Here is a 20,117-nt window from a genome sequence, read left to right on the forward strand (position 1 = left end):
GCTTCCTGCACCTCCCTTGCAGCTCTATAGCTCCCTATGGGCTCATCTGAGAACTCCTCCGCATCCCCTCACCCCTGCTCTGGAGCTTCCACTCTCTGCTAACACGCCCATCCCCCACCCCACCCCTCAGCGGACACAGGAAACCCTCCTACGACTGCCGACTGCCGGCCTGACTGTCCCAGCTCCCAGGCATGGACTTCTTCCCCAGCCAGGCCAGGTGGCCATTGTTCCAAGGACACCAGACACTGCTCTCTTATTTTCCTACCGCCTCCCTCTCCTGGCCTCTTCTCTCCTCCCCCTGCTTATCTGAATCCAGTCATTTTTGGGTCCAGCATGTTCCCTGCCTGCCTAGCTGTGTGACCGGGGCAAATCGCTGCCCTCTCTGAGCCTGTTTCTTCATCTGCAGATCGGGAAAGTGTAATTTACCTTTCCTGGGGAGGAGGTGTGAGAATTAAATAAAATCCTTTCTTGGTGCTAAGTAGCCAGAACTTAGTACTTGGTACCTGCTTGTCATTGTTATCCTGAATATCAGATGGTCCCTCAGTCTTATGGAACAGGCCTTCTGGGGCCACATAAAGGGAAGGAGATGTTTGAAAAGACCTTAATCATGTTCCAATGCTACTTCCAGCCCAGGTAGCAATATGAGCAAGCCACTGAACATGGAGACGTCTCCATGGCCTCACTTTTCTCTTCTGAAAAATGGGTGCAGTCATCTGTGTTCCTGGGGCTGCTCTGGTATTCCCATCAGCTACTAGTGGGTGGGAAGATGCCTGACAGATGTCAGCACTGAGTGGGTGGGAGGCCTAGGGGACCAGCTTTTTTAAAAAGGCCTGGCCAAGGCAAGAGCTTATGGTATCTCCTGTCCTGTCAGGCCCGTGCCGGCTCAAAGCCACTGTGCTGGAGAACAGAGGCACACGCCACTCATTGCCAAGCAACGGTGCTGGACTGCGGATTTCTCTGCTGCTGGGACAGCTGTAGCGAGTGGTTAATGATGGCCCAGAGAAATTTCCCGGGCCTCCACAGCCCATGCTCCTTCCCGAATGCATGTTAGCCTCAAGGTCTCAGAGAGGCTTAAACGGACCAGGAATCTACCTGGAGACCAGATAGGCTGCCTGCTTCTTGTTTTTCTGAGACAGTGTATTGGGACCTAGGAAGGCGCTCTGACCTCTAAGATAGTAAACCCCGGAGGAATGGACTCGTTTCCCTGGCTCAGTCACCTCTCCTGAGGATAAAGGATGGGCAGAGGGACTGCCTGCCCGTCTTCTAAAAGGGAGAAGCTGAAGGCTGTTAACTCCTGCTAGGCCTGGCCTCCAGGGGGCGAGAGGGAGGCCCCAAGACAGGCCCCATCTGTTTATGCTGAGGTGGGAGGCTCTAGAGGTGGCCCTCGGGTTCAGGCCACGCCTTCTGCCTAATAAGAACACCTGCTCCAGCCCTGCCCCTGAGCTGTGGGGCCAGGCCCTGTAATCAGGCTCCGCCCCCTAGTTCTGCCTTCCCTGCCAATGAGTGGTGTGCCCTGCCCTCATCCAGTGCCCGGGCTTCTGTGCCCAGGACCTCCTTCCCTTCACTTCTGTCGGCCCAATCTCAGAGCCACGGACAGCCCACTGGGCTGCCTCCTAGAGTGGCCTCCCCGTTCTCAGTGGCACCCGAATTGACCTGCGATGCTCCCTAGGCTTAAGAGTCGGGGGCTGAGCCCTCCTACCTGTCTAGTCTCCCTCCTGGTCCTTCTGCCCTGAGCCACAGTTTCTGCCTGCTGCTGGCCTCCTCAAGCATCCAGGCACCTCAGATAGAAGGCCGGCTTGCTGCGAGCACTCGGAACTGCTGCTGCCCACACCTCGGCGTGGTGCCCGCTCTGGCCCAGCAGTTGGCACCTGCGTATCACCCGCCTCCACAGCCAGGAGTGGCCCACCTGTGCCTGATGACAGTCTTCTTTCCCTCCTGCCCCCTCCCCACTCCCACACACACACTCCATGCACACTTCCTCCGCCCTCTCCGACTCTCTCCTCCTGACCCCTCTGTGGGAATCCCTCCACTCCCATGGCAGGAACCTGGTGCTTCTGACAGGCTGCACTGTGACCAGTGAGAACACATTCACACTCTGACTCAGTGTCTTCCTTCTCATGGCCCTCCCTCTTCAGTGCCCCGGAGAGAGAGTTGTATTTCCGTTGGCCCCTCTGTTCACAGGGCAGCCCTCTGGATTCTAAGGACAGGACAGAAAGGTGTAAAATGTAAAACTAAACTCACTCCTGACAGAGGCCTGGTATGTCAGAGGCCAGCTTTGTGAGCGGATACATGGGCAGAGGCAGTGTCTAGGGCTGTCTGCTGTTCTCTGTCACCATCACTGAGCTGTTCTTGTTTCTGTGCGTGGACAGAGCCAGCAGAGGTGCTTGAAGTAGGGGCCGTGCTCCAGCCAAGTGTAACCACGTCCCTGCCTCACTGAGAAGGAATGTTCCAGAAGGCCGATGAAGTCCTTCCTTCACGCCAAGGAAGGGGTGGCAGGATTCCTTCTTCCCAGCTCTCCTCCCCTCTGCCTTGCTCCGGCCTGGGAATGGTCCTCCACGCTAAGGAGGGCCGCTTCCAGGTTCCCTTCTTCCCGCTGGGCATCAGCTCCCTCAGGGGAGCGGGAGTGAACAGGCAGGAGTTCATGAGACTCAGAGCCAGCTCTGCTCAGCCAGTGGCCAGCCCAGGGCCCACTGACCCAGGCTGTGCTGCCGCCCAAAGATAGCACAAGTCGGCTCAGCCTCGCAGCGTGAGCCTTTCCAGAGATCTTTCCCGCCTGGCACAGGGAGAGGCTAAGGGATCGCACAGTCCTTGCCCTGGAAGATGTGGGTACAGGATGTATTGGGAGCGGGCCCAATGTTAGAGAATCTCAGGGGAGAGTGGGCACACCTGCTGGGAGGCCAAGGTTTCCAGGGGATCAGCCACGGAATTGAGCTGTGTGTGAGTGTGTGTGTGTGTGTGTGTGAGTGTGTGTGTGAGTGTGTGTGTGTGTGAGTGTGTGAGTGTGTGTGTGTGTGTGTGAGTGTGTGTGAGTGTGTGTGTGAGTGTGTGTGAGTGTGTGTGTGTGTGTGTGTGTGTGTGTGAGTGTGTGTGTGTGTGAGTGTGTGTGTGTGAGTGTGTGTGTGTGTGTGTGTGAGAGTGAGTGTGTGTGAGTGTGTGTGTGAGTGAGTGTGTGTGAGTGTGTGTGTGAGTGTGTGTGTGAGTGTGTGTGTGAGTGTGGTGTGAGTGTGTGTGTGTGAGTGTGTGTGAGTGTGTGTGTGTGAGTGTGTGTGTGAGTGTGTGAGTGTGTGTGTGTGTTGTGAGTGTGTGTGTGTGGAGTGTGTGTGAGTGTGTGTGGTGTGTGAGTGTGTGTGTGTGTGTGTGTGTGTGTGTGTGTGAGTGTGTGTGTGTGAGTGTGTGTGTGAGTGTGTGTGTGAGTGTGTGAGTGTGTGTGTGTGTGTGTGAGTGTGTGTGTGTGTGTGTGAGTGAGTGTGTGTGTGAGTGTGTGTGAGTGTGTGTGTGAGTGTGTGTGTGTGTGAGTGTGTGTGTGTGTGAGTGTGTGTGTGTGTGAGTGTGTGTGTGTGTGTGTGTGAGAGTGAGTGTGTGTGAGTGTGTGTGTGAGTGAGTGTGTGTGAGTGTGTGTGTGTGAGTGTGTGTGTGAGTGTGTGAGTGTGTGTGTGTGTGTGTGAGTGTGTGTGAGTGTGTGTGTGTGAGTGTGTGTGTGTGAGTGTGTGTGAGTGTGTGTGTGTGAGTGTGTGTGTGGCGGGGAGGAGGGTGATTATAAGCAGAGAGGAGGTGTCTGGCATGTGTGTGTGTGTGTCCTGGCTCTACACCTTCCACGAGAGGACACGGCAGCTGAGAGGCGGACGGGAAGAGAGGGCTGGGGCTGGGTTGCACGTGGCCTGGATTAGTCCTGGCTTCGCTGAACCACCTGACACTAGTCATGTCTCTTCTCTGGGTTTCAGTTTCCCCGTCTGTCACATGGGAGGGTGAGTCTGGAATTAGTGGTTTTCAGATTTATCAGACCCATTATCTACTTCTCATAGCAAATAATGTGTCATGTCTCAAAGACAGAATGACCTTTTAATAATTTAAGTACATATATGTATATACACATGCATGCATATAGACACACTGACTATAATATGTAATATGAAGGAAAAGCAGAAGAAAATTATCTGTAATAAAACATGTATGTCACTATGTAAATGTTCACTCACAGCCACACTAGAAAACATAATGAAGTAGTAAAATAAAACAGTATTCTGTCTCAAATGCAGAGGGAGGTTATATCAGTCAGTAGTGTTGTTCTTAAAGATACAGTTTCCAAAAATGTGAACAATTCTCAGTGAAGATTTTTTTAAAGTATATATTTTTATAGATTTCAGAGAGGAAGGGAGAGGGAGAGAGAAACCTCAATGATGAGAGAGAATTATTGATCAGCTGCCTCCTGCAGGTCTTATACTAGGGATCGAGCCCACAACCTGGGCGTGTGCTCTGACCAGGAATCAAACCGTGACCTGGTTCATAGATTGATGCTTGACCACTGAGCCACACTGGCTGGGCTTCAGTGAAGTTTTAAACAAAACAAACATAGTCTTTCCTCAGTTTGCATGGTAGTTATATTCCAAAATACTCAATATAGCCGAAACCGGTTTGGCTCAGTGGTAGAGTGTCGGTCTGTGGAGTGAAAGATCCCGGGTTCGATTCCAGTCAAGGGCATGTACCTTGGTTGCAGGCACATCCCATCCCCGGTAGGGGGTGTGCAAGAGGCAGCTGGCCGATGTTTCTCTTTCATCGACATTTCTAACTCTCTATCTCTCTCCCTTCCTCTCTGTAAAAAATCAATAAAATATATTTTTTTTAAATACTCAATATATATTACAAACTGTATAAAAAGTGTTGCCTGGTGGAACATCTGAAAATTATTGGTGGGGTAACCTGGGGCTGCCCTGCGCATTCCATTCAGGGCATTTAACACCCCTGCACTCCATCTTTGAGGCAATCCAAACACCTCCCACAGATTTCCAAATCACCCCCGAGGGGACTATCCAGCCCTTGGACAATCTTTTAAGCTCCCTTCCAGCTCTGAAATTCTCTTAGTTCTGGGCCTCGTTCTGGTTTATTCTCTTAGTTCTGGACCTCATTCTGGCTTATTCAACAAACTTTTGGGGAATGCCCACTGTACGGCCCGGCATCTGCCCTGAACAAGCAGCATAGCTCAAGCTCCCCTGAGCCACGTTGACAGCTGGGAGGGCCTCGGCCTTTCCCCTCCCATTGAACAGAAAAGGAAGCGGAGGTCCGGGGAGGCTTGTGTGCAGCATCATGCAGCCTCCTGGGGACCAATCAGAATCTGACCCTCAGCATGGGTCCACAGTCTCCTCTCCACTCACGTCTCCCTCCTCCATCCCCCGCAGTGCCGGCCGCGCTGACCCTGGACCCGGACACCGCCCACCAGCGCCTGATCCTGTCCGACGACTGCACCATCGTGGCCTACGGCAACCTGCACCCGCAGCCGCTGCAGGACTCGCCCAAGCGCTTCGACGTGGAGGTGTCAGTGCTGGGCTCCGAGGCCTTCAGCGGCGGCGTCCACTACTGGGAGGTGGTGGTGGCGGAGAAGACGCAGTGGGTGATCGGGCTGGCCCACGAGGCCGCCACCCGCAAGGGCAGCATCCAGATCCAGCCCAGCCGCGGCTTCTACTGCATCGTCATGCACGACGGCAACCAGTACAGCGCCTGCACGGAGCCCTGGACGCGGCTCAACGTCCGCAACAAACTGGACAAGGTGGGCGTCTTCCTCAACTACGACCAGGGCCTGCTCATCTTCTACAATGCCGACGACATGTCCTGGCTCTACACCTTCCGCGAGAAGTTCCCGGGGAAGCTCTGCTCCTACTTCAGCCCCGGGCAGAGCCACGCCAACGGCAAGAACGTACAGCCCCTGCGGATCAACACCGTCCGCATCTGACGCCGCCGAAGGACACGGGGGGGGGGGGGCGGGGGGGGGGGGGGGGGGGGGGGGGGTGCACCAGGGCCCTGGCCACCCGTGGGAGCCCCGCCCAGGAGACGGGAGGCCTGGACTCCAGCCGCCGGCCAGCCTGAGATCTCTGTCTACCCCTCTGCCTGCCTTTCTTTGTCTGTAAGATGGAGGTTGTGCTCCACGATTCCTAAACCTTCTTTCAGCATCGATGTCCTTCAGCTCTGACCTTGATGGAGAGGCATCTTTGGCCCAGGAGTGTGACATGGCTTCTCAGGGCTGCCCCTGCCCAACCCTCATCCCCATCCTCTCAGGGGCAGGGCTCCGTCTCCCTGTACCTCCCTCCTGCCTGCGTGCCCTAACTTCGGGACATGTCAGCGTGGTTGCCGGCAGTTGGCAGCTCAGAAGATACTCAGAACCCTCTTGGGCTCCCAGGCCTAAGACTGTCCCTGACCAAGCTAGTGATGGGCCATTTTACCCGTGACCCCAGCCCCCAGTGGACACAGGCAGTAGCTGGACCTAGCATGGCCTCAAAACCACTCTCTCCTTCCTCCTCCGGACCAAGAGCATTATGGTTCTTGCTTTTCCAACTTCTCTGCGGGTAAAGACGGTGGTGGCCTGTGGACGGCAGCCAGTAGCTGAGCCGATGATGAGGCTTGGAGAAGGGTCCAGCCTGACCTCTGTGACTGGCTAGAGGTGTGGAGCAGGCTGCAGGGAGCAGCTGTTTTCATCAGGACCCGAGTACTGGAATGGGCTGCTGGCTGGGCCCTCTCGTCAGACTTGGCGACTATCTCCGTTAAGATCCTGATGTAGAAACAAAAGCTGCCGTAGCTCGTTTAACTAGACAGGATTTATTACCGGGCCCCTGATGGCTTTACAAAATCATTGGAGGGGCTGAAGGAGCAAGCACTTTGCTGAATTTCCAGGAACAGCTCCCAGCTGCCAGATTCATCGTGTCTCTCCTGACACTGCTTCCGGAAGCCGCTGACTGCAGAACTGTGCTCCCTCTGCTACGCTTCCCAGCAAATGGATGTCCTGAGGCCTGCCTTCTCCCACTCAATTCAGTTCCCACCGCCAAGCCTCCATGAGGGATTCTATGTGGGGAATTAGAAATCAGGTCCAAAACCTTGGCTGCAAGGGAGTCTGGGGAATGTAGTTTTCTTTCTAGCCTCAGCCATACAAAAAGGCCCCTTAGAAGGACACTAAAATGGATGTTGAAGAAGCCCTGCATGATTTTTGCCACGAGTGTGCGTCCAGATCTTGGCTTTGAAGCAACACCTTTCCTGTTCCATGCCGAGTCCCTGCCCAGGGACAGGAGCCCAGAAGGTGGGCCTGCAGGACCAGGCTGAAATGCGTCTCCAGCTTAGACTTTTCTTCCTAGGTCTGGGGCCTACATTCTGAACTTGGAGTCTCTGACTACACCCATCCCAAAGGAGCCAGACTAGCTGAACTTGGGGGGCTCTCACCTCACAACTGCTGCCCACTGGGCCTCTCATGGGAGTCCTTAGTCTCACCCAACCCCTTCATTTGGGCCACCCCCAGCAGTATTTTTATTTTAAATGTTGCCCATTTTGTGAGTTATGGTGAATTTGTACTAAATTAAAGTTACGGGATACCAGTGCTCAATTTCATTAATTCTGACAAAACAAAAAGGCCTACCTCTTGTGTCTCAGGCAGTCTACATGTATTAGAATACACAAAGCACTCTACTGGGTAGCTACCGTGTTTCCCCGAAAATAAGACATCCTCTGAAAATAAGACCTAGCGCATGGAAAGATAAGACATCCCCTGAAAATAAGACCTAGTGCAACTTTGGGAGAAAAAATTAATATAAGACACTGTCTTATTTTGGGGAAACGGTAATATTATGCCCATTTTACAGAAGTAGAAAAACGAGGTTAAGATAGAGGGCGTCGCTTACCGTTCCTTGTCCCACATGGGTACGTGATGGAGCATGGGTTAGAACCAAGCTCTGAACCACTACTCTCGTCGCACTCACTAGCCAGGCAAGAGTGGCAGTCTGCCTGGAAGAGGGTGGCGGTGGCCTTGGGTGCAGGGCGGAGCTCATGAAGCAGCAGCAAGAACCTGGTCTCTGGAATCCCACAGGCCTGGGCTTGAATCCAGGCCCCATCACAGTGTGGCTTCAAAGAGATGATGTAAACGTCTCTGGGCCTCAGTTTCCTCACATGGAAAGCGGGGGATAACCCAGTCGCACATGATGTATCCGTAAGCTGCAAAATGGAATGCACCTAGGGAGGCCCTGCCTCACTCTAGCTGCCTCCCAGAGCCAGTGCCTGGGACTATGTGAGTTTCCTGAACCTTTCCATTGGCTCTGACCCTAAGGAGTCTACACTGAGTGGCCAGATTATTATGATCTCTGAACACATAATAATCTGACCACTCAGTGTGTGTGTGTGTGTGTGTGTGTGTGTGTGTGTGTATTAGCAGCTGGTGCATGAATTCATGCATGGGTGGGGTCCAGGGCGAGGGGACATGGACAGTTGGCCAGCCTGCGTGCTGGTCGAGGGGACAATTTGCATATTAGCCTTTTATAATATTATATATAATATACACTGAGTGGCCAGATGATTATGCATTTAGAGATCATAATAATCTGGCCACTTATTGTATTTCCTGATTGTGCCTTATGTGGAGTGTGGGACTGCCTAGGCCAGGAAGGTCCCCAGGTCTGCTGTGAAGAAGCAGGTGCATTCTACCTCTGATGGGGAGGCAGCCTGGCCAGGACAGGCAGAGCCCTGCATGTGGACACAGGCCATGCACACTCAGTTGTGTGGTGCAGCAGCCTGGCACTTTTTAGGACAAGAATATGAAGTTGGTATCATCATCTCAGTGTCTGAAACATTACTTCCCAGGGGACCCACAGCCAGTATTCAGCAGAGCTGGAAACCAGACCCAGGCCCATCCAAAAATAAAGCCAAACTCTTCCTGGACCTCCCGGACATCTCCGCTGTGAGGACTGCATCAGTGACAGGAAGCAGCCCCCAGAACTGGGATTCCCCGGATTCGAAGTGGGAGCCACGCCCAGGCTCCACACATTGTGGAATTGTGCAGTTGCCAGTTAAGCCTCAGTTGAGAGCCAAGCCTCGTGTGTCTCCAGGTCAGGGTGGACTTGTGAAGGCACTATGTGAAGCTTAGCGGTTCCCCTCTCCCCTGGGCCTCAGTTTCCCCATCTCTTTGAGGAAGGAGCTAGGGATCTGGGTAATTGATAGCCAAGGTCCTAGCTCTGATGGTTCAGGATCCTGTAAGTCTAATGTTAGTCTCAGAGTTTGGCCTGCTCAGCACCTAACAAGGCCATTAACTCGATCTTTCTCTCTGGGGTGGCAGCAGGGACAGAAAACAACAGAGATAAGGTCTCTTGGCTGCACAGAGCTTGGCCCAGGGGCTCGGGACCAGCCTTCCCTCCTGCCAGAGAGGCCATCCTGGGAGGCTGACTGCTCACACCTGGGCAGCATTCCCTCCTGTCTGGGTCCGAGCCCTGGTCACGGTCCCTAGGAGGTCAGTTGAAAGGACACGTCACAGGCTTAAATGCAGGGGGCTGGAGCGGGAGGTGGGGGGACATGGAGGGGATGGGGTGCTGGCCAAGGTGCTGAATCATCATTGCGCACCAAGGCATGGTTATTTCTCAAAAATGAGCACATTTCACTGTTTCTGGTCTGTTTCACATAACTCCATCTTCCATTCTGTGGTTCAGGTTTCCAGGGAACTTGGGAGGGTGTCAGATGCAGGGCTCACAGCTGGCAAGCAGCAATGTGAGCCTCTCCCGCTCAGGACTGATTGGGCGTGAGATGAGCGGGAGCGGCAGGTAGGAGATGTAGGCAGTGTTGGACTGTGGGGTTTCAACCCGATCCCCGCAGGCCACCCAGAGGAGCCCCACGCATGCACCGGGCCTCTAGTGTTATAATATTCAGATCCCAAATGGAGAGTGTTAAGCATATTTTGGTCTGTTAACCAGGGAGTTCCCTTTTTAATTACGCAACTTGTAATGGGCGCGTACTCTTTCACTAGGACGTGTCAGTACATCACGCCCGGAGGACGTAACTTCATATTATTATTTTTTTTATTTATACTTAATTAAAATAAATGATATATTTTTTTCATTTATTTATATATAAAGCACAAAGAAAAATACAAAATTACCAAAAAAAAGAAAAAAGAAAAGAATACCAACAAAAAAATGGAAACATCAAATTAAAAAATTATAAATTTTACAAACATTATAAAGATTACAAAAAATATATACCGTCCCTCTCAGGGCGCAACATATATTTCCAGGATGTATTCATACGTCCTACACATTCCCAATATTGTTTATGTTTGATGTATTTATAGGTCCCACTCAGTTAACAGGTTAATACCCCTGCTTTTGTAATACTGCCACCCCACTCCCTCCTAGAATGCCCTTGCTCTCTTTTTTCTTCTGTCGAAATCATACTCATACTTCACATCCCACACAAGCCGAAGCTGTCTCAGGGGTTCTTATCTAGCAGAATTCAACCACTAGACCACAAGCTTCTTGAGGCAGGGATCATGACCCTGGCTCTGCCCGCTGGATGCAGAAAGGGCCTCGGAAAATGGTTACTGACTGGTGTCAAAGCTGGCGTCATGAAACCAAGTTGGAGTTAGGGAGTCTTAGGGACCAGAGACAGCTCTTTCCTAAAGATGCTGGAAAAAATGCTGATCCCACTGGGTGAGCCCACTGACCACCCCAGCCAGATTCTGCGCAGGAAGAACCAGGCAGTCAGCAAAGATTAGCAAAGTTGTTTGAAGGGTTGTCTTTTTAAAATTATAACGTATGCTCATTATTGTTTAAAATTTCAAATAAATGTAAGACTGTCAAGCTGAGCATCCCTCGTCCAGGTCCCAGAAGTCTTTCTGAGAATGTCTGCTCTGCACAAACATAAACAGAACTTCCTGTTTATGATCTGTTTAAATGTACAAGCCTTCTGCCAACAATTCCATTGGTAGCAATGCAGGCTTGTTCATTCATCCCTGGCCAGGTGGCTCAGTTGGTTGGAGCGTCAACCCATGCACCAAAAGGTTGTGTGTTCAATCCTTGGTCAGGAGGCAGATGATGGATGTTTCTCTCTCTTTCTGCCTCTCCCTTTCTCTCTAAAAATCAATACAAACATAGGCTTAGGTGAGGGTTTTGTTTTTTGTTTTTAAAATATATTTTATTGATTTTGTACAGAGAGGAAGGGAGAGAGATAGAGAGTTAGAAACATCGATGAGAGAGAGTCATCGATCAGCTGCCTCTTGCACACCCCCTACTGGGGATATGCCCGCAACCAAGGTACATGCCCTTGACCGGAATCGAACTCGGGACCCTTCAGTCCCCAAGCCGACGCTCTATCCATTGAGCCAAACCGGTCCCGGCCTTAGGTGAGGTTTTAAAAAATTTTTAAAAAGGCTTGTTTGTTTAAAATGTTTTGATTTCCTAAATAAATGTATTTCCTTATAACATGGTCATCGTAGAAATTTTGGAAAATATAGTCAAGACACACAAAATATAAATGACCCGTTAGCCACTGTTCAGAGGACCACTGCTGGCGATTTGGTGGTAAGATTTACAGCCTTTTTTTCCCCATGTGAGCCTGTTTATTTACAAAAACCAGGACACTGCTGTTGTTCCGTGCCAGCTTTTGTTCTCATGGTTGTCTTGGTACCAACACCTTGTGAGCATTTTCCCATGTCACTGAATGTCCTCTGGCCAGTTTAGTAGGATGAGGTACTTTCGCCTCAGGGCCCCCTAGCTGCCTGCCTGTCCTGACCCCCATTCTGAATGGAGAGCCTCTGGCAGCAGTTGGCTGGAACCGGATGCTCCAGGCTGTGGCCTCGCTCTGCCCTCCCTTTCAGAAAGAGAACACACAGGGAAGGCCTTGGGCACCTGCTGCCTTGAGCCCTCTTGAGCTGAGACCCCAACACCGCACTGCTGGACACAAAGCCCCCCTGCAACTTCTCCACTGCTGCCCTCCGGTGCAGTAACTATACCCCTTACCCTTTCTTCTGCCACATTCTAGAACCCTGGGCTTCTCTGGCCAATCGCAGACCCAGAATGGGAGAGGTGTGGGGAGCTTAAGAGGCAGGAGACGGCTACGACTCTGGTTGGGGGTGGAGAGTGCCACTTGCCCCTGTACTTCAGCCAGCTCTTCAGCCAGCTTGCCTTCATCCTGATGATCCTGAGGAAGGAACTGGGCAGGCAGGAACCAGGAGTGACAGGGAGGGGCTGAGCCACTTGAAACTTTTCTGGCTCCAAAAGCAAATACCCAACTTCCCAGTATAAGCCAGCTCTGCCCCAGGAGTTTACCAGTCAAATAGTGTGGGTTTAAGTGAATCGTGGGCAAGACCCATCTGCACTCGGGGGTGCTGGGGGGTCTCAATACCACGTGGTTCCTAAGGCACCTTCCCAGCTCTGGAATTCTATCGCCCAATCTGAACCCATGGTTTCAAATGCTGTCTTTTCTCTTGAAGTCCCCGAACACCTTATGATTTGTTGAAGTCAATGGCACCAGGCCTTGTTTGGGGCATTATTAGCATAATTATAATTATTAGCTGTCATCTCATTTAATCCTCACAAGTCTGAGAGGAGGTACCACTTTCATCCCCATGTTCCAAATGAGAACACTACGTCTGGAGAGTTAAGACAATTTTCCAATTAAGTGGCTGAGCTCACACTTGAACCCAGAGCTGTGACTCCCAAACCCATGCTCCTTATCCACCCCTCCCCATACCATTCTGTGATGTGTGCAGGGATCATTATTCCTTTGCTAAAATTGAAGGTCAGAGAAGGGAGGCGAATTCCTCAAGGTCACATAGCAGAGCAGCACTGGCTAGTTTTCAAAGACAGAAGCTGGTGAATCAGAAACAGCCCTTGAGATGCATTCAAGAACTCAGAGCGGAAAGGGCTAGGGCTGTCAAGTGGGGAAGGCTGTGTTTGTTCAGCCCAGCCTGGGTCCGCCCTGTCCCTGCTCAGTCCAAAGAAGTGTTGACTTTGGGCAAGTCCCATAGGAAGGAAAGGTGACATTGCCTGTGGGGAGGAGGGCTCCTATGAGCCTGCCCCACCGGGCTCTCCACTCCCTCATTCTCTCACTTAATCACTCACCCAACAAATCACTTACATAAGCAATGACAGATGTAGTCACCTGGCAGTCATGGCACATGTGCTGTGGGCTAGGCTAGGACAAGAAGGGAGTCGCACAAACGCCGAGAAGAGGGGCCAGCTGGAGGAGGTCCTGCTGGATCTGAGACCTGCAGGGTGAGTAAGAGTTGGGCCAAGTGTTTCTGGAGGAGGGGACAGCATGCGCAAGGGATAGGAGGCTGGAGGTGAGGTCATGTGGCTGAGGGTTGAATGTGAGGCAGAGGGGAAGAGTACTGAAGCTGGAGAGAAAAGCAGGGGCCATCTGAGAGCAACAGGGAGCCATGACAAATGTTTTAAGTGGGGAACGGGCTACAGTCATATTTGTATGGGGCAGGGCAAAGCTGGAGGCAGGGAGTCCAGAGAGAAGGCCGGGAAGCTGGTGAGTCTGACACATGGGGTGGGATGAAGGATGGAGAAAGGGACAAGAGGGTATAAGTGAAGAGCCAGTGAATTCTCCTAGGAGAATGGGGGCTGTTTCAGAGCAGGAGCACTCAGCCTCCTTCCCCTTCTTCGGAGAGGATAGGCACAGCAAGCTGGCGATTCTGCCGAACAAGACCCAGAGCCCCCCATTGCTCCCAGCAGCATCAGGACCCTCAGAATTTGATTCTTGTAGTCTCCCACCATCTCCCTGGTGGTCGGGAGCTCAGCCCATTCTGGACAATAAGAATTAGGAGTTCTTCCTTTACATGTGTCCCCTTGTGTCCTCACTGGTCTGAGCTCTGTTCTGTCTCTCCCCCTCCCCCCGCCCCCCAGACAAGACTGGCCTCCTTTCCATTGGACAGTTCTTACAGGCCCTCTGTTTATTCCTCTATCAAGGACACCTTCCCATTCTGCAGCTGAATAAACCGAGGCAGTGGTATTGGATTTCTCTGCTACCTAAGCACCTTAGCTGATATGGGGGAAAGAGAGTTAGCCTGGGTTTGAATCTTGGCCTTGCCGCTTGTCAGCCAAATGGTCTTAGGCAAGACACTTCACCTCATTAGCCTGTTTTCTTGTCTGAAAAATAGGAATAGTATTTTCTCTTGCAGAGTTGCTGTGGGGACCAAAAGTGTCAAATTAATTGTAATACTGAGGGACTATCAGGTGCCAGGTGTTGTCTGACTGGGCCGGGCCACATGCCAAACCCGTAGTGTGTGTTCAGGACAGGCTTGTTGGGAAGCATGCGGATAGCATGAGGCCTGGCAGCATGCAGACCTGGGTTCAAGTCCTGTCTATGCCCCTTACTTTTTAACCTCAGCCAAACCAGCCTCTGGACTTCAGCTTCTCCTTCTGATAAATGGTAACAGCAGAGGCAGTTTGCTGGGTTGGATAAGACAAGGCCTGTAAAACACGTGGTGTTACTAATGTCACTTCTCTCCTATGTATTACGCACCCTCGAAGTGACAAACGCTGGGGTGGGGATATAGGGGGTAGGGGACTATTGGCCACTTGCCCAGGTCGCCCAATCTTTGCCTCCAAGCATATTCTTGAACCGCATCATGCCCCCTCCAGCACTGGGACCCTGATGTGTGTGAGTCTTGCCTGCTGAGGACAGGGACACAGCCTGCCCCAGTGACAGAGTCCTCTACCCCTACCCTTACGTCCCTGTCTGTGCCAGACGTGGGTCGCCTGCAGACGCCATCAATCATCGTTCTAGCCCTGCTCTCCTGGTCCACTCTGCTGGTTGTCAGCTGCATCTTATGGAAGACATGCCACCAGTAGTCTCGGGTCAGCAGCCCCATACCAGTGAGGGGCCCAGGTAAGCCACTTAAGGACAGAAAGTTCCATTTCTGTTTCAGTGTCCTGCTGTGTTAAGTGGGGGCGGAAGTAGCTGGTGGGCAAGGAGCCGACTTCCGGTGTTGCTTGGGACCTTTCTAGCCGGGCAGAGGCCAGGCCACCCCTTCCCATGCCACTCGCGTCGGGGGCTGACCCTTCTCCCGCGCGAGTCCCACCCTCGGCGGAGGTTCGGTTTTCCACTGTTGGAGGCTGGGAGCTGCCTCTCGGTCGTTTCACGGAGGGATTCCGCTTTTCCGCTGTTTGGCAAAGGGCTAGTCTCCTCCGGGCCGGCAGAGGGCGCGAGAGCTTGTGACTCGAAACCTAGGAGCCGCTGGACGCGGAAGTGACGTCACGCTATCGGAAATCCGCCGCCGTGAGGCCTGAGGGAGTCTCCGGCTGCTGGAGGTCCCGTGATGGAGGTTCCGGGAAGCAGTAGTTAAGAGTATCGTTTCTATCCTGACGTTCTCGAACGCTGAAATGAGAAAACTGAGCTCTTGGAGGAAGGGTCTTGCTCATATTCTCTCAGCAAGACCCTCACGCTTGCAAATGACTCCTGGGAGCAGAGGGACGGCCCCTTGGGGCTGGGGGTTGCTGCGCCTGAGGAGTCCCCGAGAAAAGTCTCAAGAAATATTCCTAGTCCACACATGGGGAAAACAAAATTCGAGAGAGGCAGGAACTTGCAGGGTAGATCGGGTTGCCAGATTTAGCAAACGGACGTCCCGTTAAAGTTGAATTTCAGGTAAACAACAGTGGTTTAGTATGAGTATCCCAAATATTGCGTGGGAATACGTTTACTAAAAAATTACTCGTTTATATACATTCAGATTTAACTATGCATCCTGTAACTTACTGGTATTCCTAGGCCAAGGTCAATCCAGCTGAATGAAGAGCAGCAAGAGCTGTTGAAACTTCCTCAGTGCCTCCCACCTAAGGCTCACTAGTATATGGACCTGCACTCTTCCGAGGTGTAAGGCTGAGGTGGCCTGCAGGGACCACAGCCCCTTCCAGTCCATGGCCTGCCCTCCAATGGATCTAGGCTGAGAAGGGGCCAGATACTCATCCCTTTGGGATTCAGGATACACACACACACACACACACACACACACACACACACCTTCCAAGGCTAGTCTATGCAAGACACCTAGGCTCCAGATGGCCCTGGCAAGTAGGAGAAACTCCTGTCTTTTTTGAATGAATGGATGTGCAGGAAGACAAGTAGAGAGAAAAATTATAATACATTGTGATCAACTGGGTGAGTGCAGAATGCTATGAAAGTTCCAAGAAGCAATAAGTACTTAACCAAGAAAAGGTGAAAGATAGCCCAGCTGAGACCTGAAAGATTCACTCAGCACTTATTTATTGGACAACTGTATGTAGGGCAATGTTCTAGGCACTGGGGACCCAGAACAAAAATTTATGCCCTTGAGAGCTTAATCCTAAATAAAATGTATGTTAGATGATGATATATGGGGGGAGGGGGGAGAGAATTAAGGGCATTAAGGAATGCTGGGACGTCAGTGTGACAGTTAAGTTTTAAAGAGGATGGTCAGGGAAAGCCTCACAGGGAACAAGGAGCAAAGACTTGAAGGGGTGAGGGAGAGGTTGTAAGGGTGCTTGGGGTTATAAGGAAATGTGCCTGGGTTGTCAGAGGAACAGAAAGTGATGTGCTGCCTCCAATATGATAGCTTTCTGAGGGTTTTTTAGTGATGTTTTTCATAATGTGTTTTTTGCCTTAAATATTGTCTTTAGAATCTAATTCTTGTTGAATGTAGTTTCATGTAACTACCCTGTTTCCCCGAAAATAAGACAGTGTCTTATATTAATTTTTTCTCCCAAAGTTGCGCCAGGTCTTATTTTCAGGGGATGTCTTATCTTTCCATGCACTAGGTCTTATTTTCGGAGGATGACTTATTTTCAGGGAAACACGGTAGGTGGGGAACCACTTTGAGTAGGTTGTTCAGAAAACACCTTCCTAAGATGGTGACATTTAAGCTGTGGCCTTTCTGATGATCTAAAGATGTTAACTTATTTAATCCTTAGAACAATAGTAGGTAGGTACTATGAGCCGGAAGAAGAACTATCTAGGTAGAGGGGAACAGCCAGGGCAAAGGTCTGGAGGCAGGAAAGAGCTGGCCAATGGGCTGGAGCATGGTGAGGAAAAGTAGCATGAGATGAGACTGGAGCAGTGGGCAAAGGTCTCGGGTAATTTAGCTTTAATTGGCATCACAATAGGAATCAGCTGAAGGGTTTTCAAGGGGAAGATAGAATGACCTGACAAGATAGAATTCATGTTTCATGAAAAGACCCCTCTGACTGCTTAGAGACTGTATTGGATAATTTCGCTGTTGAATTTATTCAGCTGCTCATCCCAGCGGTGCCAGGAAGAGGATTTACAACGGAGCAAAGGGTTGAGTGGAAAGTGCCATCCTTTTGCCTCCCCCATGGTCCCTTTACAGCTAGAATGAGCTGTCTTGGCCAGGTGGGTTTCCTAGGGAAGGATGACAGTGACTCAGAGGGCCACCATCTCCCTCCTGAGCAGGGGTGGATAGAGATGATAATTTGTGTCCCCCAGCCCCTGTCAGGCTTCTTGGCCAGCCCCCCTTAATCAGGCTGGCATGAAGGAAATGCATGCTACCACCAGCCCACAGGTCTCCTCCCTCTGCTACTTTTGAATACACTTCCACTTATCTTCTCAAAGGTCCTGTCATGCTTCAGAAGCAATGGGGCTCCCTGCTGTTTGCAGAATTAAATTTAGATTCCTGGCTCTGTTATCCAAGGCCCTGTGTGAGTTCACTGCATCACCATGCCACAGAGCCTGGCCACAGTGAGTGGTCAACAGATGCTCAATTACCTTTCAAGATCATTTATTGAGCACTTAATGATGTGCTCAGCCCTGGGCTGTGTACTTTATACTATTTTCTTATTTAATCCTCACAGTAACCATGAGGAAAGTATAATTAGCAGCCATACTTGACAAACGAACAAACAAATTGATAGGCTAAGTGCTATGTTTGTCCATTTGCGATATACTCTTTGAGCATCTACGTCGTTCTGGGTAATGAGAAAATAACATGATAAAAATAACTAAGGTTCCTGTAGCCAAAGAGCTCACATTCTAGAGGGGCTGACAGATGATACACAGACAAACATCCCGTGTGGTGATTGGTGCTGAAAAAGAAGAAACCAGTTAAGGGAGAAGACTGGAAAGTGCTGTTTTCTAAAGGGTGCTTGGAGAACTCCTCACCTAAAGAAAACATTTGAGGAGAACCTGAAGTGAGTGAGCCCCACAGGTAACCTGGGACAATCATTCCAAAGAGACAGGGCAGTATACACAGGCCCAGTAGTGCCTGGGCTGGACAGCAGACCCTGAGAGACGGATGAATGGATTACTCTGACACAAGGTTTGCTGTGAAAGAGAGGGCTAAGGGACGGCCTGGCTATAGCAACCAGGCAGCCCTGTTTGCCTATCTTGCTAGTCTTTTATTATACAATCAGTAGGGTAAGTAATCTTGGGAGGACTCATGTTTACATTGTCCTCTAGGCAAGGGCATACAGGGATTCCAGTAAACACAAAGGGGTCTGTAAATACACAGACTTGTTTGAAAAGATCAAGGAATAACTAGGGATGCCACCTTGGACACTCCCTTAAGTCTCCTCTAAGTCGAAATTCCAATAAACAGGACAGGTGGCCTTCTACATGCTTCCCTTTTATCAGAATGTCCTCCTTACAAATGTTCCAAGTCTCATGCTTCCCAACACAGCAAGAGTACCTTGTATGGAGTGTTTGAGAGGTGGAGAGGCTGTGCTGAAAGGGGTAGTGAGTTTGGGAGGCGAGGGAGTCAGAGAGGTAGCTTAGTGAGGACTTTACATTTTATTCTTGGAGAAATGGGAATTGTGGGAGTGACAGGATCTGGCGCTGAGTAGAGTGGACTGGGGAGGGGAAGAGGAGTGCCAGCCCTTGGGGACAGAGGATGGCCGCTTGGTCTGGGGCAGTAGTAGATCTGTTAACCTCCCAGAGTGAGTGAATGAGTGGCCAGAAGGAGCAAAGAGGAGTTGTGGGGAGCTGGTGGGGAGGAGGATACCCCTGTGGTGAGGTCCCAGGCCAGGATGGACCTGTGAGAGTCCAACAAGAAAGTGACTAGGGCAGCCAGAATGGCATGAGGGTTCCTTGTCAGTGGATTGCTTATGGAAGCACTCAAAGAAGGCAAATGTCAGTGCAGTTGGGACTCCAGGATCTTTGGTTGGATTCCCCTGCACAGGCCTGAAGCCCATTAACATTCTCCACACATTTAATGCTTTTTCTTCTTTCTCTTTAGAAAAAGATGGAAACAACAAAAACAGTAACTGAAGAGAAACGACTTTATTATTCTCAAATAAGGCACATCAAGTTCTGTGTCTCTTCCTCAGAAAAGTAAATTTCACATTCTTGCAACAAATGGAACATGAAACAATTGAAAGGCTCCAGTGAGATACCTGTTCAAACTCTGTGCCAGCTGCTGTCACTTTAAAAGCCACAGAGGGCTCTCCACAGTGCACCTGCCTCAGACAAGGAACTGAGTTACTACCTGGATCTCACTGCAGCCACCTGCCACCTTTGGAAGCAGGTGCCTGATTCTAGCAGAAGATCCTGTGTTTGTCCTCTCTTCATCTCCCCTCCCCACAAAAGAAAAGAAAAAAAAAAAGAAAAAGAAAAAAAAAAAAAAAGCATGAGTGGGTCCAGATGTGCTTGGGCATTGAAACAGAAGTCTCAGGAATAGTCTCATAGATGAGGGCCTGAGCCTAGTGTAGTAATATGTAAGACGTGGCTTTGGATGAAGAACACTGGGGTGGTAGAGTAACTCTTTCTGACTGTTCTCTGAGTCTCTTGGTGTCCTGAGATTTCAGCCTCCTTATTGTCAAAATATCAAAGACTACCCCAGCCTGGAAATGGGAGACACCTCTGCATTGGCAAGAACCTCATTCACTCAGAACATGTTGCCTCATTAGATGACCTCAGAGCCATGGGCAGGACCCAGGACTGTCAAGATACTGAAACAGGATGTCTACGTATGGCATTGTGATTTATAAGAAGTATCTCTTCGGTTTTCATCCCCATTTAGGCACAGAGCTAACATTACCCTGTTTCCCCGAAAATAAGACAGTGTCTTATATTAATTTTTTCTCCCAAAGGTGCGCTAGGTCTTATTTTCAGAGGATGTCTTATTTTCGGGGAAACATGGTATCGTAGTTTCCTAAGTGGTGAGAGTGATGAAG

At 50.7% G+C, this 20,117-nt stretch overlaps 2 protein-coding genes across 2 annotated transcripts in view; one reads left to right on the forward strand and one right to left on the reverse strand.

Annotated features, from left to right (window-relative positions):
- TRIM62 (tripartite motif containing 62) overlaps positions 1-7,574 on the forward strand; it is a 29,135-nt gene extending 21,561 nt beyond the window's left edge. Inside the window, exons 5-6 of the mRNA XM_036445266.2 lie at positions 5,394-5,964; positions 6,002-7,574. Coding sequence (XP_036301159.1) covers positions 5,394-5,944 — 551 coding nt within the window. The 3' untranslated portion in view covers positions 5,945-5,964; positions 6,002-7,574. The remainder of the gene's footprint in view (positions 1-5,393; positions 5,965-6,001) is intronic.
- The window catches only part of HPCA (hippocalcin), a 226,769-nt gene that overhangs the window by 37,592 nt on the left and 169,060 nt on the right, over positions 1-20,117 (reverse strand). The gene's annotated exons all lie outside the window — the stretch shown is intronic.

Source organism: Pipistrellus kuhlii, unplaced genomic scaffold (genome assembly GCF_014108245.1).
Source record: "Pipistrellus kuhlii isolate mPipKuh1 unplaced genomic scaffold, mPipKuh1.p scaffold_m20_p_2, whole genome shotgun sequence".
Taxonomy (NCBI): Eukaryota; Metazoa; Chordata; class Mammalia; order Chiroptera; family Vespertilionidae; genus Pipistrellus; species Pipistrellus kuhlii.